Genomic DNA, 17,613 nt, shown 5'->3' with positions numbered 1-17,613 from the left:
ATCGCATCCTGTGGGCCTGGCGGTTCAGCCAGTTTCAATTCACCCCACTGTCTGTGCATCTAGCCTGTACTTTGCCAGTTTGTCTTTGAGGGTGTCATGGGAGACAGTGTTCAAAACATTTGTAAGGACAAGAGAAAAAACATCCACTCCTCCCCTCATCTACCCTGCCAGTCACCTGATTGCTGTCAGGTTGACCAGGCATTACTTCCTCTTCCTAAATCCATCCTGACTGCTCCTAAACACCTTCTTGTCCTTCATGTTTTTGGGAATGGTTTCCAGGGTTATTTGCTCCATCTCCTTTCCAGTAATCAAGGTGAGGCTGAGGGACTCATCATGTCTTGGATTCTCCTTCTTGCCTTTATTGAAGAATGACATTGGTTTTCTTCCAGCCTGCAGAAACCTCCCCTGAGCACCGTGATCCTTCAAAGATTATCGAGAGTGGCCTCACAATGCCATGGGCCAGCTTCTCCAGCATTTGTGGGTGCATCCTATCCAGGCCCTTTGACCCATGAATGTCCAGTTTGTCTAAACGGTCTGTAATCTGATCTTATCCACCACAGGTAAAGCTTCCTTGCCACAGGAAGACTTCCTTCCCAGACTTTCCCACTGGTCTCAAATTCCTGGGGACAATTTTGCCAGTAAAGACTGATGTGAAGACCTTCAGTACAAGTTAGCCCCTTCCATGTTGCCAGGTCCCCTGCCCCACTCAGCAGCAGACCCATATTTTCCCTAGTCATCTTTTTGCCGCTGATGTCTCTATAGAAGTCCATCTTTCGCCCTTCATGTCCCTCACTCAGCTCCAAGTGGGTTTTGGAATGTCTAAATTTATCCCTGCATACCCAGACAGTGGCTTTATATTGACGACAGTTCTGTGTTTGTCTGTGTCATCTTATATAGTCTTTTTTCTGTAATAAAGCAAATTAATTTCCCCAGGGCAACCTGGAGGATTTTCTTTAAAATTAGTTTTCTCTTCACATTGTGAGGAAAGAACCGTTTAATATATAGCATTTGATGTCCTGTAAATTTAGCCATAAAGTTCTACTTTTTATCAGTCTTTTTTCTAGGAGTGACATAGGAAAGAAAATAAAAAAGTAATTACAATTATTCAACTGTGTGGAACTACACAGTATCAAATGAAATTATTTAAGATACCAAGTACAGAACATATTAATTCGTGTTAATGCAAAATGATATGTATGGTTCTGAGCTTTGCTCAAAAAAAAAAAAAAAAGAGGATAGAGGGCTTTAAAACCCCACATGTATTAATTTTAAAATTAACAAATAAGTTTGAAGAAAAATGAGACATTATTTGAGTGCTATTTAAAATCATAAATAACAGCCCTCACCTCACCTAATATAGATCAAGAAACTTCACTTATTTTCTAAATCACTGTAACTTCTATTCAAGAAAAATGTCCAGTCTTGAGATAAAGACTGCCATGCTGGAATAAGTACAACATCTGTAGGTGGAAAGTATGCTAAGGAAACTTCCTTTTTGGTTAAGCAAAAATTAATATCCTCAGCCACACCCTGTGCTCAATTCTCACACGTTTACAAACTTCAAGATGTAAAAATACATAATTATTGATAGATGTCAGTAAAATTTTCTGGTTTTAAGACAGAACACCACCACCTTCTTTTGTGCCCTATTTCCCTGATTTATAAAAAGAAGGGAATTCAGACAACATATAGTCATTAAATAATATCAAGAGATGTACTGGGAGCCATGCAGAAGACTCTGTATTCAAGGAGTTAGTGACCTTGAGCAGACTATGTCGGCTACATTGGACCTTGTACTTATGGCTTGAGAAGCCTGTATGTTAGCATAGGTAGCTGCTGCAAGGTTATATGCTGGAATGCCCATAACAGCCTGCACTGCACACTGGTGGGTGTTATGACAGAGAAAACCTTCCAGAAGATTTATGGTTTTCTTTGTTACACAAGATAAAAGCCACCACATTATGGGAGGCAGAGGGAACCTCTCTATTGAGAGAATCTGTGCAGTGTGCCATGGGAAAATCCATCTGGAGTTCACCTGAAGCCACATGAATGTGGGACGCCCAGCATCTGAAGGAACGTAAAATTTACTTGATATCTATATTCCTCTTTTTATTCTATCTTATTAAAGCAGATGTTTTATTACACCAGTTGTTGTTGGGCCTTTTATATTGATATCCAAAAAGAACCCTGCACTGTGCCTCTCTCCCCCACCACCCATCCAGTGCAGAACAGGGGAGAATCCATTTTTTCTTGAAAGAGGATTTCTTTCTTTTTTTTTTTTTTTTCCAAGCACATCTACAGCTCCACTCTTCATAGTCCTTACATAGCTTTTCTATGCTTTTGTGCTCAGACCCACCCTTTGATTATGAGTAGCTAACATAACATCTGAAAGCCTACTCTTCAGCTTTGTTACTCATTTTCTATCTTGGCTAAATGGTAATAGGTTGCACATTTTTCAGTAAACTCTGTCCTTAGTACTTCATGAAATTCTGCAGCAGACTGTAACAGCAGTACAGATTCTCATCCCCTTTGGGTGGAAACAGCAACTGCAAAAATCAATGGTACTGCTGTTACTAAATGAATAAGAGGGTACTACAATGTCACTTTCCAAATAAATTGTGTATCCTACTCCTTTTTAACACATTGGTAATAAACGTCATTGCCTTCACTTTTCTGTCTCAACAGCCAATGTCAAAGCTTTCAACTCTGTCAACTACAGTGGTCTTCCTCCCTACATTTGTTTTTTCCAAACATTTAAGGCACAACAGTTGGAAATAAAGTATATATATAAAGTAAGATTGACATTCAGTGAGTTTGGAGATTAAATGTAGCTCTTCCGCTTCCTTTTGGCAACACAGTTAGATGTTCACATTATCAATAATAAGCACACAATACTATATTTATCCTGAGAAAAACAAGGTCAAGGCAATAAGATTCAGAAAAGAAACTTGTTCTTGAAGTACAATACTTAATTTTCTTCCAGAAACAGTTTTCTCTTTTCTATCACATGCTTCAGTGGTCATTATCTAAGAAAATGCAGAATAAGCTTTTAAAATCTATTAACTTAAAAAAAAAATTAAATTAAAGATTATCATTGTTCTGTACCTATTTTATATATGTTTGGTTAAATAATCTGAAATTTTCCTTTTTATTCTCCTGGCATTACATACCATGAAAACTAAATAAAATACTTTCATAAAATGTTATTTTGTTGCACAAGCACTCAAACAAAATAGATATCAATTAAAACCTTAACATCTGAAAAATGTCCTAGCTTGCTGCACTAAGAGAGAAGAAGGCAGTTTAAAATGGCTTTAAGAAGAGGGGAAAACAGCAGAAAAAGATTTTTTCTGCATTATATGTTATTTCAATAAATAGGGGGGGAAAATCTACTGATACCTTCTGAATGCAAATAATGATTGTTCATGAATATAGAGCCACTGTTGTTAATTCCAGGTTTTGTCTTCTCAAAACACAAGCTTTGCATTTAAAATTCTGTAAATATTTTACCTGAATTTCTATCAGAATGTACTAGCGGATAAATAAAAGTCAACAGTTTCACATCATCTCATTGTGCTAGACTTTGCACCATCAAGTAGGAATCTACTGTTCCTTTCCAAGCCTTTACTCCCACAATAGCAAGGGGTCACAGGTAGATGTAATAGAAAACAGGACAATGAGGAAGATGCAATAAGGTCATATGGCAAGTGTGGAATTCAACATTATTTTTCAGAATTGTCCCACCATAATCTGCTGTACTTTTAATTGCATAAAAAAGTAATTTCAAGATGTTTGAAGGGATACTATCTGCTTACTTCACTGATAGGCACCACCATTGTCAACTGTTCTGCTTAATTGTATACACATCATAAAGAGAATGTATCTGTTATCTTGCTCTGTTTTTTCATATCTCTAATGTATAAACACATGCCCTTATGTTACAGAGTAAATCCATACAATCATTACTATCTGCTTGCTGAACCACATGGTTTTTAATTATTATTTTAATTTTAAAAATAATAATGCTAAAAAGTGAAGGTGAGGTTAAGGTGATTTACTTTTTGCTCAACTTCTACTATCAAGCAGGATGAAAACATTTATGCACCTATCTCTTATTAATTTTATTTTTATTTTATAAGAAACACAGATTTGTTGGGTTTATATACAAATTTAATTATATATAAGCCTTAGTTTATTTGCGAAGCAAACAAACATTTTTTTTTCCAAAGTTATTTATTGCTTGCTTCTACTATTTTTAAAGTAACGATGCCGCTACAAAGTGTATCAAAATTCCATTTTGTTCTTATGTGACATGCACCTTAATTTTGTTTCAGGTTAAGTTAATGCAATAACCAAATATCTATTTTTATGAATATTAAACTATTGTTTATCAGTTAAAAGTGACAGCTGACACTTTATTTTTGGTCAAATATGACCATGTTAGGTTATTGTTTAATTTTTTTCTATAAATCTTTAGAATAAATCATGCTGAAGTCCTTTCCCATAGCACAATCCAGTCTACACTAGTAAGAAGAAAAAATGGTTCATGATCCAAATTTCTACCCTATACTTGGAAGTTTGAAATAAGTCTTTGCCTCTGATGATGTCAACAAGTATAAACTTGTTTAGCTCTGCCATAAAATAAAATGCCAGCATAAATTATCTCTGAGGAAATTAGGTAAATAGGTACCATTCAGTATAAGATGTGACAGGAAGATCCCATTAAAGTTGCATAAAGCCTTTCAGAAGAGAATTTAGGCCATAAATCACAGTCAAAAGATTTTTAGTTTCATTCCAAGTTCTAGACAGTGGAGATGCCTGGTTGCTTTTGATGGCCATAAACCTGTCAAGTCAGTAGAATTCAGATCACATAATCTCTTGTTAGGTGATAGGACTATGACATTATGTAAAAAAGGCACAGTTAGAAATAGATCTGCTTGATGGTGTGGAACAGGTATATTATTTTTTAAATTTAGCCCCAAGACACAGTGCATGAGGCAGATAATTTTTATCCTGCTTTGTGTGCCTAGGTGAAACAATCTGTAGGAGAAATTGCTTTGCAATATATGATGATGTCATAGCATGTGAACTGAGTAACACAAGAGTCTGTGATTGATGACCAAGAGTAAAAGCCACTGAATATTAAAATACCATCAAGTACAGACAAATTGGTCTTGAAAACGCCTTAATAGCATTACTTGATAACTTCCTATCATGACAGTTGTCTCCCCAAGGTGCACACATATGTCTCAATAAAATTTAGAGAAGTACTTAAGAAGTCATACTAATCACAGGCAAACTAAACTGCATTTTATAAAATGAAGTTTTGGAAAACATTTCTCTTAAATGAAAATATTGTAAAAAACAGAAAATAAAATAAATAACAACAAACCCACAAAACTGTTTAGCTTTAAAGGGAACAGCACATGTTTTTATGATCTATTACTTCAGTTTCATAGAATTATGCCAAGTTGAAACTGAGAAGAAATCAAGATGGAACTGATACACCTGCCGAAGTCATCAAGAAAGAAAAAATGGAATTTTAAAGTTATTTTACTTCAAATTATTTTACTAGCAGTGAAGAAAATAATTTTAAGTATCTGAAAATCATGCCTGAAAATATTCCTTTGCCTTTGATGTTCAATCTTTGTTTCCTGTTTTCTGTACTGTCAGATTTTCTTCTTTAGAGCTGTAGATTTCACAGATATACTCTATTCCATTATTTCAATTAAATATTCCCATGCTAGTATAATTTTTCCTCCCTATCTTTTTTTAAGCTCACAAAATGGTTTATTTCTATTCCTTAGCTAAGCATTATATTCCATATTCAGCCAATGTTACTTTGACTAAAAATTGAAACTTGGACCAGTTCCATTGGTCCTAATACTACCTGAATGTAACCTAAATAAATCCCATAGATCGAAGTTGCTATTTCTTCCTCCTCTATTTGTGATTATTATTGTACTTTGCATCAACAAAAAAGGCAGCAATCTCTTGCCCACTCCACCTTTCTCATAAATGTATTGTCAAGATACACTGTCAAATTATCTTTGTTCTATATTTGAATTCTTCAGCTTCCACACAGTGTTTCAACAAGAGCAAGCTGATGATTTCAGCTTGCCTTATGGCTTCTAGGAGTTAGGTTGATCCAAAACTCTTTGTGACTATCAAAGGTAGTCATCAGCATAAATCTGCAGCGGAGCTGTCAATTTGTGTGCTCATGCTTTAAATGCTGCTAAATCCAGTAGAATGGAAGAGAAAGCTATCAGTCAATAAAAGGTTTGAGAGTTCCTTAAAATGAATCTGCACGTACTGCAAGTTAGGAAATGTAAAGCCACCTTTATCCGTTGCTGCAGAGATGTTGGAGTGCTAGAATAAAGATCCTGTTTAAAAAAAGAGAGGAATAGCAGTCCTTAAGAAAAGGAGCAGCCTTAGTTACAATTAAAATCCCATTTTTGTGCTAACAGAAGTTCCATCAGCTTGATACTTTTTTACAACAATGCAACACCAAAGGCCCTGGAAATCACCACAAATGGTTGCTAAAGAGAGAAGAAAATCATTGTGATACCAAAGCTACTCAAGGTTAAAATCGTACTGATATGAATGAGATTTTTTCTTTTAATGTTCCATTGACAGTATTCTTCTATAATTATTTTTGTCCTGTATTTACACAGAAGCAGGATAATAATTCAAAACAGAGGCTGCTTAAATACTTTCTACCTTACAAAGGAACAAAAAAATTATGTGTAGTCATGACATTTAAAATAACCACGTACAAATGTAATACATAAAACTACTTGCTAAAGTTGTTTTGGACGTTTGGTCTGGTGCTATTAGTTTTAAAGAAATTTCAGAATATATCAGAAAGTTGGAGGGGTGTACCACTACGTATACCTCTAGCAGCTCACCATCTGGAGGCTAGTTAGACTGGGGTATATGTCCCAGACAAAAGAATAAACAACATTCGGACAGAATTCAATTCATTAAGAAATCAAAGGACTATAGGTCAGCTAATATGTTCTAATGGAAACCAGGTCTTCTTAAACAAACCTGATTGTATTCTTCGATGCAATTATAATTTTGGTAATGTAAAAATTCATATAGCTGTAACCCAGAATTTTACTAAATTTTTAATCAGAATATTCTGATTATATATTAGAGTTATACAATAGTAGTAAAGTTCCTGTTAATTGAATTAAAAACTGCCAAAGTGATTAATCTGAAAAAGTAGTTTTCAATGTTTAATCATTATAGTTAAAGGTGAAGACTACAGTGCTGGAATGTGTCCAAAGCAAAGGGTAATGAGTCTTGTCTTAACCATCTTAACCGTTTTCATCAATGATCTGTAAACAAACATAAAATAATTTCCTAAGAAGTCTGCGAATTTCCTGTTTTGATAAATAACAGAGTTTCAAAAAGTTGTTTGAATTACTTTGTCAAGTACATCTCTAAAAGAAATTACATATTGATATAACCAAATGGAAATTCAGACATCTAGGGAAAAATAATGCAGACTATATCTACACTGCAGGGGTTGAGACTTGTTGGAAGGAGCAGGATTTGGAAAGTGAGGCCTGGTAGGATATAGGGCACGTGGTAGATAAACATATAAAACTAAACTTCCGCTGCTGATACTAGTGGAAAAAAGTGACAAGGGATCAGTGGATTGCAAAGCAAAATATTATCAAATATGTATTTTTATCCCCACAAAATGAAAGAAAAAAATAATACATTTGCTTCTGCAAAGACAATTTCCCATTTTTTAAGAAAACTGTACCAAAACCAATTACAATCCTCAAGGCAAAAAGACCGTCTGAGTCCTACGGTAACTGCCCTATGAGAAATTTCTATTTAGTGTGTGAGAGAGAAAGTAATGAATATCTAATGATGGTATATTCATAGGGCAAGAATTCTTAAGAGGTCAATTTACTGGGAAAAATTGAGAATCAAAGGAGGAAACTGAAGGAAAATTTGACTTCAAAATGGAAAATAAGCATTATTCTATATTACTGGAACTGATTAATTAGTAAAGCAAAATACCAAGAGACATGAGGGATTCTCTTGCTCTTTGTGTCTCTGAGGTAGATGCATTTCTGGAAGGATACACTTCAGGCAAACAGGCATTAGATCTGTGTTCAGGCAGGACAGGATGCAATTTAATGTCTTGTGAAATGGAGAAGGTAGATTGGAGTTAAGATGAAATGGTTCCATCATGCTTAAATCTATCAATCCATGAAATATCTGTTCTGAAAAATCAAACTACATTGGAATAAAACTAAAACCATATTTTAGACTGCTGCTTGTATTAGAAATGTGATTATGCCAGAGACTCCTTCCAACACAGATGAATTCTCTCAGGTATTGTTAGAGGGGCATGACAGTAGGGGAGACTCTGCTGTCTTCAATGAGATTTGGACCAGGTTGTTAATCCACAGAATGTTTTTACCAGTCACTGCAGGGGTTATCCAGCTATCACCCAGACCAGCTATCTCATTCTCAATGGCTTTAACTACAAACTTGAGGGAAAATGGAATTCACAGCACAAAAAGTTTCCAGTCTCTAGAGTATTAAACCGCTCAGTTCTTGCATTCAGAAATATCTTAGATGCTACTGTTGTAAGTGTAGGATGTACAGATCTATTCACTGTACATGCTGTATGGCTCTTTTTGACTATCAAAATCACGGTACTTTAAAATTAATGTTCTGAAAACATATGTAAGCCAGTAAAGAAGGCACAAGATATACAGAGGTGTTTTGAATTTTTGTTTTCTGTATGAATCTAAGATGCTCATTAATACAGAAAAAATAATATATGGTAGAAAAAGCAAAAAAAAAAAGTTTTACATTTGTAGAAAATGTCATAATGATGGTAAGTACTTTCCCGTTCCAGTAGAGAATTTTCATGAAACATTTACTTTCAGCTTAAGGCCAAATTTTCTCAGGTTAAAATATAGCTTTTCCAACAGAGATTACAAAATCTAAAAATTTGCAGGCAAGGGCCCTGCTGGGAAGAAGAAGGGAGAACAAAGACCACATTATAAAATATATGCACACCAGGGAGAAAGTTAACGAGAGAAATGGCCTTGTTCAGCCTGGAGAAGAGAAGGCTTTTGGGCACCTAATAGTAACCTTCCAACACATACACAGAGGTTCTCAAGACAACAGAGTCAGGCGTTTCTCAATTGGCTCTGCAGCAATTGGTATTACTGGAAAAAGCAGACAGGTTTTCACACCTACAAGCCCTTCTTCAGGTCTGATATAGAAGCAGCATACTTCAAAGCCTGAAGAGGAATTACTCAGAGTTTAATGAGTAAAACTGCATTTAGACACTTAGATAAGGGAAACGAACTACTTTGTGTCAGAGATGGTCAAAATGATACATGAACAACTAGATAAATAAATGCTATCAAAATTATCTCACACTATGGACTGTTTCTACCTACAAGCCTTCTCTGACTAATTTTTTTTCATGTTTGCAGATTTTCTTTTAATATACATTTATACTCCAATATACTGTCTTACTTAAAAAGGTAAGTTAAATAAAATTTTCCACTTACTAGAACAACAGAAAGTTCAGTCTTCTCAGATATCTCCCTTAATGTTTTAATTGGTACTAGAAGTAGTGTTGCTCTCCACATGGATTAAAAAGGAGCAGCAGCAGGATGTACACTGTTGCTGTGTGATCACAAAATTTAGTAAGCATGAAAATGACTAGATACTCCTGGATGCAACTCCACATCTTACAGAGGATTATTACAGAGCTTTAAAGAGATCATTTTCCCCCTGTGCTCCTATCCCTTTTTCCTCCCATTCTTTCTCATTTAGTGTTTAAGTGTTCTCGCTAACCTGTCCTCTTTCACATACTGCTGCCTGTGTCCTCCCTTTCTTCCTCACATTATTGGCCTTTTCCGTTGTCCCTCTCCCCAGGTCTCTTTCACTTCCATTTTACTCAGTCTTATCCCTTCTTATCTACCTTTCCTTGGATGCTACTTGGAGGACCACTCAAGGAAGCAAGAAAAGCCAAGAGCACAATAAAAAAATTATCCTCACTTTCACATCCACAAAAGCCCAGGGAGAAAAGAAAAAGCAGTTACATTGAGAATCAAATCTGTTCTGGTAGTCCATAGAACTCTACCAAACTCCCAAGAAGTGTCCACCCGCTATATAAATCACCGATTGTTTGGTGACTTTTACTGTGTCCAACACTGGAGAAATATTTTCATTGCAGTAGGTTCCAGTGATAATGTCACTGCATGAACCACCAACATCAAATCCCAGATTGTGCTGTAAAAAGCTTTTTAACATAAGTAAAATCATGTTTCTTTCCTAACATCTCTTTCAGGAATGGTCATGATATATTAGCAAAAACATTAAAAATTAAAAGCAACAAAAAAGCTGTTGCTTGAGACAGACAACAATAATGGAATGCTTCAGTCTAAAAGGTCGACATCAGAGGAATTAAACGGGAACTGATAACAGACAGCACCAGACGTTTATCACTTGTACTTATAACAGATGTTTACATAGGTAATATAAACTAAAAAATTCCATAACAACTTCACAAATCTAGCAAAATGTGTGCATGTATTTGGACACAGATGTTAAGTATACTAAATTTCAGCTACAGAATGAGTTAACTGGCAAAAACCAATGCTGAAGTTAAGGTATTTTAAGGAAAATAATTCAACTCTTCTTGCCTGAGACAATGCCAAAATGAAAACATATTTTCAGAAGTTTTATTTTTTAGTGCACATTGTAAAAGGCTGATGTGCTAAGAAAAGGCTAAACTATGCTTGAGCCTGTCATCCATTATTAAAAATTTTACCTATGTGTGACAGAACAATGGTTCAGTGTTCAGTGCTGGCATCTACTGAACAAGTCTGGATGACAAAGCACTTTCACAGTATTTTCCATTCACTTCCACCTCCAATTAGCAACTTGATGATGAACCATTATCATTGAAGTATATTGACTTTTCATGGGAACTGGAATCCAAATTTCTGAAACTGGAAACTTTAAAAAAACAATGGCCTGGCAACCCTAAGTCATACTCTACATTATATATATTTTTATTTTTGCTACTAGCATCACACTTCCCACAAATTAGTATAGGTTTGCTCTTAACTCTATTACTTTTCTTTTTATAATACATTAAATGCCTCTTGACCCATGCTGTGAATTTTGGAAACCTGAATTTTTAGGCACATAGGTGAAGGAAAGCTTCTCTTATTATTTAACAATTTATTTGTTCACAATGACACTGGTTTTAATTTAGGCAGAGGAGCTGGAAATTGTAAGATTGTCTCTCAGGAGCTGTTTACACTACCCATTCCCAAAGGAATGAGCTATCCATGCCCTTTCTGATACATACATTAAGTTTTCTCAAAGCACTTTACTGAGTTTTCCACATAATAAATCTGGGATGTGTTGAAAATGAGGTTCCACAGATAACTACCAAAAATTTAGCTTATTATGCAAAGTAGCATTAAACCCCAAAAGATTTCATATGCACATAAATAATGGGTCAGATAAGTACAAAAGTGAACATTTCCTTAATATTCTATCAACTACTTTATTAACTATTAAACTTTCTAGGAAATAAAATACATACGCTGGTAAAAATGTTCTATGTTCATTATGTGATTTACAAAATTACTGTCATGCTCAATGCAGTGCAATTGTAGTTTATATTTTAGAGCTCCACTGCAAAAATTCTCACTACCCTCTCAATAACTCAATGTTCTGAAATGCTTTTATTTTGCTATGATTTTTACCTTATGTGACATTTAAAAAGTAGACAAGTCCAGATTAACTGACAAGCTAGTGAGAATCTGTTCTACTTTTGTTCATATAAATATCCTAAGATTTCCAGAATTAAGTATTCAAGTAAGGAAAAAAGAAAAGATTAAAAAAATAAACATGCCTGCTTTATTCTCTTAAAAGAAGATAAAAGCAAAATTATTTATTACAATTTCATCTATGACAGGTATAATTTATATCAGATCATATGAAATCACATTTACATCACCAGAGATCTTTAGAATGTAACTTGTGACCTAATCAGTAAGCTTTAAATTAAGGTAATAGTAGCATTGTGTTTAAAATGTGTGGGTGGGGAATCAAAGGCCCACAGTCCTATCCAGCTGGTTTTACCTATGTCATTTTCTTCCCTAATAATCCCTAATTTGCTGCATGAACCAGTGTTTTGGGAAAAATATAAAAACAAATGTAGAAGAGTTAATAATAAAACTCTTCTACTCTTAATTTCAGTTTTCTAATGCTAGTAACTCTTCCCTGTAAAGGGATTTTTTTAAACAGAAGCATTTGTCTAAACAGTATCTATCAAACTTGTACCTGCAAAGGCAGTTTATTCATGTAGTTGTTATAATGATATTGATAGTAATTGCTTTTTCTACAGAAATGGGTTTCTGAGCCAAGGTAAGTGAATCAGCATAGCAGAGTAAACATCTCATGTAAATATCTGTTGCAACTATATTTGAATGATGTAATTACACATGTATGGATTATATGTGTATTTACACATCCACCAATTTTTAGGAAACCATGTTCAGACACCAAGGAACACAATGATAAGATGCTTCCCTTCAACATACAACACAGAACTTGCAGAGTAAATGACTTACAGGAAGGAAGGAGACTGTGTCTTTTGGATGAATTATCTTCAAAATAGTTGGCTTTATAGTCTGTCTTCCTTCATCTACATCTTTCATGACACCAGCGGTCATCATAACAACTTACTTCTAGTAGACTTCAAAGCATTTGTTGCAAGCAGTGTTCATTGCATAGCATATGATTTTACAAATCCTGTAAAGTTAGCTGATCTAAAAGTATTGCATCACATTAAAATTCCTGAAAACAGCATTTTGTATAGGTGTGACTATTCCTGCACAATCACTGCAGATCAGGTCTTCAGAGGACACGACAATTATGTAACTAAAATACTTGGGAACTGGACAGTTGGATAGAAATGTTTTGTTGTTAAGGCCAAAAAAGTCTTAACCAAAACATAAACAAATTCTAGTTTGTAAGGGGTTTGTAATTCGGCAACTTTCACAACATTTTCCGCAGACTTGTGGCAAACGGGTGTGACTGAGCTACTTCATATCACTAGAAATTCAGCATGATCAAACAACTTATTTATCCTCAGCTGCCTTCTCAGAAATATCTGAGCAGACATTTTCATGACACTTAAAAAAACATGTTAAGGCTTTTGAAATGACAGTTACAATTAGTGTTACTTAAGGCAGCTAAGTAAAGATATTAACATTTGGATTAAAAAACTTTCCTGCATGGAAGACTTCCTCTGAAACATTTAAAGCTTAATAAACCTATATGTAACTAAACTCAGTGTCTTACGACAGGAAGTGTCAGGCAGACTTGCAGTGCTAGTAATTCTGCCTCTAGTATCGTCTGTCGAGTACTTGTCACTGTTGAATAACCTTCTAGATAAATAGGAATACCTTAAGTTAATGCAATCAGACTCACTAGTAAAATAACTATCATTTTACTACATATATTAATAATGAATATGTAGTAGTCATTAAAGGAACAGATTTAAAAGAAAAAAAAACAACAAAAAAAGCAAAAACAAACAGGTGAAGTGTAAACTCAGGAATGGATTTTTCTGAGCAGAAGAAAGAAAATGACAGGGAAAGAAGTAGCAAGGCAGACAAATAATGGGTAAACAGAGTTTATTCAAGAGACGGTAAAGAAAGCTACTTTTTGGTAGTGGTAGATTTCTTTGGCACATTGAAGTCCCAGCTCAACAAGTGCGTGTGGTCACTGTCGCTCTGCATTTCTCGAGAGCTGCAGTTAGCCGGGCACAAGATGGCACGGGCAGGCTGGAACTGATCTGGAACTGCTGAGCACTCCAGCAGGTGAGATCCAGTCCCGTGATGACACTCATGTCCCGACGGCCACGTTTAACTCTTGGTATATCTCAAGAACATATAGGAAGAAAGATTGGAAAAGGTCTTCCCCCTATACCCTCACCAATCCCAGAAACCACACCAGGAGTACTGCTTTGCTCATTTAGGCATCCAGTTCCTTTTTCCCTTCATATTCCCTTCATATGCAACAAATCTATCATGAGGAAACTATCCAAATTTTAACAGCAGTATGAAAAATATGTCGATTCACAGAATGAATCAGAAACTTCATTTTCCTTTTAAATAAACCTCGGATTACGCATACAGCCTTTGGTGCCAGTTTTCTACACATGCTCATATTAATTTATTTACTGTTTCATAGTTTTTAATACCGATTTAATGTTTAAGTGAGGGATAAATGTATTTTTATACTTAAAATACTTACGGGTCTTTCGAGCAGAATCTTCTACAAAAAGAGAAGAAATGTCTTCATCTACCCCCGCTTCGTTCTTTGCAATACAAGTGTATGCTCCTGTATCTTCATAGCGCACATTGCTAATGTGAACCTCACTGCCATTTGCTGAAAGGAGAGGAGATATTCAACATGCAGACATGCTACAGTGCTTTCAGAATATATGTTCAGACAGCTTTCTCAGCTCACGTTAATTAGACCATTTTAATTCCTGAGTTCTTAACTTGGAGGTATGCCAAACTAACCCCTAGGTATTCAACTGGCTAGTGAGTTACATATACTTTTATTCATCCCATAGATAGCTGGAATACCTCATCTGATTTTTGCACTTCAGATCCAAATATCAGTCGGAGGTTTTATATATGTTTAAGTGACTATGGTTGTCTTTTAAATCACCTAAATATTATGTTTTTATTACATTGCATCTGGTCACTTGACACTATTACTGGCTTTACACAAAATAACCCAGGTTTCCGTGGAACATAGTGGGCTAAAATGTCAACATAAATAATAATTTTAATATAATTATTTGTTTCTAGTAACCAGAGGCACCTGGTTTTGTTTTCATGTGAATTCAGTGCAGCAACAGAAAAAACAGGCACACTGGAATTTTACACCTACATCAGTGTAGGAGTCTATGGAAATTACTTCTGTATGTCAGCTTGGGTAGGAAGGTTTCAATGGTCCAGGTTTCACAGGCAAGGGTCTTTTAAATAATGTGAAGTGAATAATGATGTGACCAGTGATTTGTTGCATCTTAAGTATTGCATACTTGTTTAACTGTAGGATCTATTTTATAAGAACAGCTCTGTAAGTATTCTAAAATACGGACTAGAAGGGGCACTGGGTTATGGTGTAATACCCCTTCTAGGCCACCTTTGCTTGAAGCTAATGCATAGGTAGTTCAACTCAGGAAAAATTCAGGGAAAATGTAATGAAGCTTTCAAAATTTTATTTCAAATATATATATATTCAAGAAAATGGAATTTAAGGCATTTCTCTTAGAGAAGAACCATTCTTATTTATTACAAATATATTACACACAAGTGAGGGAAAAAATTTCCTCTCAAATTCCTACAGTAGAAATTAACAGAATGCTACTGTGCAAGAGGCATCCACCACTTTCTCCTTATAGTGGAAAGTGTTTCTGCAAGGAAATAGTTAACCTATATCCAGGAGAGAGGGCCATGAAGGAACAGAGGACTATGACACCTATATGGAAGGTAAGACTCTCTTCAGAGAAACATTCACTGCTTGACTGTCCCACTGCTTCTTAACACTGCAGCGTGATTGCTGTCCTATCCTAATACACATCCTGTTTTTGCAAATGAACGAGAAAATGATTTAAAACGAACACTGGTAGCACGAGATTTTTTTCTATAGCTGATGACAAATCACCAGAAGGATTGCAGAAAGTAGAAGGTTTTGTGCTGGGCAGGTTTATTGAATTTGGTGAGCCCTAAAGATTCATAGAAGATTCATACTTTGGCCTTTATTATTATTTTTTTCCTTTAGGGGGGGGTGGGGTGGGGTGGTGTGTGTGTGTGTGTGTGTGTGTGCGCGCGCGCGCGCGTGCAGTGTCTCTGCACTCCCTTGGAGGTCTGCTGAGAACCCTCAGAAAACAGCACATCTATTTCAGGTAGCCCTCCTCCTGTCCTTTCCACCATCAGGTCCAAGTCTTACTGACATTCTTATCAGTAAAAGTACTTCTCTTTTCAACTGAGCTGCAGTAAAGTTCTGTCCATGTTCTGATCTAAATTTAAATATTAGCATTGAATAGTCATTGAACAGCATTAAAATAGTTGCAGTGACAAATTTTGAGTTGGGATTGGGTCTTAGGTTGCTTGCTCTACTCTGAAACTACACATTTTTTAATAGAGAAGAGCATATTGGAATTTACTGGTAGTCCTGTCCGTAAGTACAACCATTATTCTAATAAAGAGAAAACAGAGAATATGTGCCCTGGGGAGTAACTGGAAGACATCTTCTGAAATGTTTTAGCTTAGACCTCAACCCTGAGTTAAAACTATGTAAGAAGGATAGCTAGTATGGAAAGGATGCACTGATAAAACATTTACTACCTGTAGATAGAACAAATATACCCCTTTACCTTGAAGAGTTAGCTGTTTGGATAACTTTGGAGTGATATCAATTCCATTCTTCAGCCAACCAAGTTGTGGGTTGGGAATACCTTCAGCATGGCACCGAAGGCTAGCTGTCACACCTGGTTCCCTTGCCTGGCTCTCTGGATAGACTCGGATGACTGGTGGAACTGAAGGCAGGAAACAATTGTAATTTAGTGGAGAAAACTATTATCTTCATTTTAAGAAAAATAATTATAAGCAATTCTAAAGAGTCCTGCAGCTATATATAACAACAGTACAACACACAGATGTGGTATTAGTCACATACTCAGTGACATTCAATGCTGAACTCTGTCACAGTGAATTTATGAAGCAGAAAGAATGTTCTGTGAGAAAAATCTCTTTTCACTGCCTATGTTATTAATGAAAAAAGCCTGAATTCTAATTCAATAGTTTGGAGTTGACTAATAAGATTTTTATTTTTCCTTATATCTCTTTATAAAATACGAATAATGTACAACCAGTAAGTTATGATGTGATGTACAGCGATTGTAACTGTCCTATTTCACAAACATTTTCTCTAACATTTTCATCTCCACCTTTCCCCTCTCTGCAAAACACCTATCAGTAATCCATTTTACCTTTATAAAACACATAACCACAGAATCACATAATGGTTGAAGTTGAAAAGAACCTCTGCATGTCATCTTGTCCAGCTGCCCTTCTCAAGCAGGGCCACCGAGAACCGGTTGCCCAGGACCAAACCTAGATTTTAGAATATCTCCAAGGAGGGAGATTCTACCACCTCTCTGGGCAGCCTGTGCCAGTGCTTGGTAACCGTCACAGTAAAAAAAGTGTTTTCTGATGTTCAGATGGAACCTCCTATGCCCAAGGTACCATTTACTTTCTTTACCACATTGCTGGGTCATGTTCAACCTGGTGACCACCAGGAGCCCCAGGTCCTCTTCTGCCAAACTGCTTTCCACCTGGGTGACCCCCAGCATATGCTGGTGCATGGAGTTGCTCTTCTCCATGTGCAGAACTTTGCACTTCTCCTTGTTGAACTTCATGAGGCTCCTGACCATGCATTTCTCTAGCCTGTCAAGTTTCCTCTAAATGGCAGCATGATCCCCTGGTGTATCAGCCACTCCCCTCAGTTTGCTTCATC

The 17,613-nt window shown here is 35.8% G+C and overlaps 1 protein-coding gene across 1 annotated transcript in view; it reads right to left on the bottom strand.

Annotated features, from left to right (window-relative positions):
• Positions 1-17,613, bottom strand: part of LOC104627778 (follistatin-related protein 5-like) — a gene marked incomplete at both ends in the record, with an annotated part of 109,298 nt that overhangs the window by 15,269 nt on the left and 76,416 nt on the right. The window contains 2 exons of the mRNA XM_010296150.1: positions 14,335-14,469; positions 16,472-16,633. Coding sequence (XP_010294452.1) covers positions 14,335-14,469; positions 16,472-16,633 — 297 coding nt within the window. The remainder of the gene's footprint in view (positions 1-14,334; positions 14,470-16,471; positions 16,634-17,613) is intronic.

The sequence above is a fragment of the Phaethon lepturus genome, unplaced genomic scaffold, assembly GCF_000687285.1.
Source record: "Phaethon lepturus isolate BGI_N335 unplaced genomic scaffold, ASM68728v1 scaffold1691, whole genome shotgun sequence".
Classification (NCBI taxonomy): Eukaryota; Metazoa; Chordata; class Aves; order Phaethontiformes; family Phaethontidae; genus Phaethon; species Phaethon lepturus.
The sequence above is the reverse complement of the archived record's forward strand: the minus strand, read 5'-3'. Positions and strand labels throughout refer to the sequence as shown.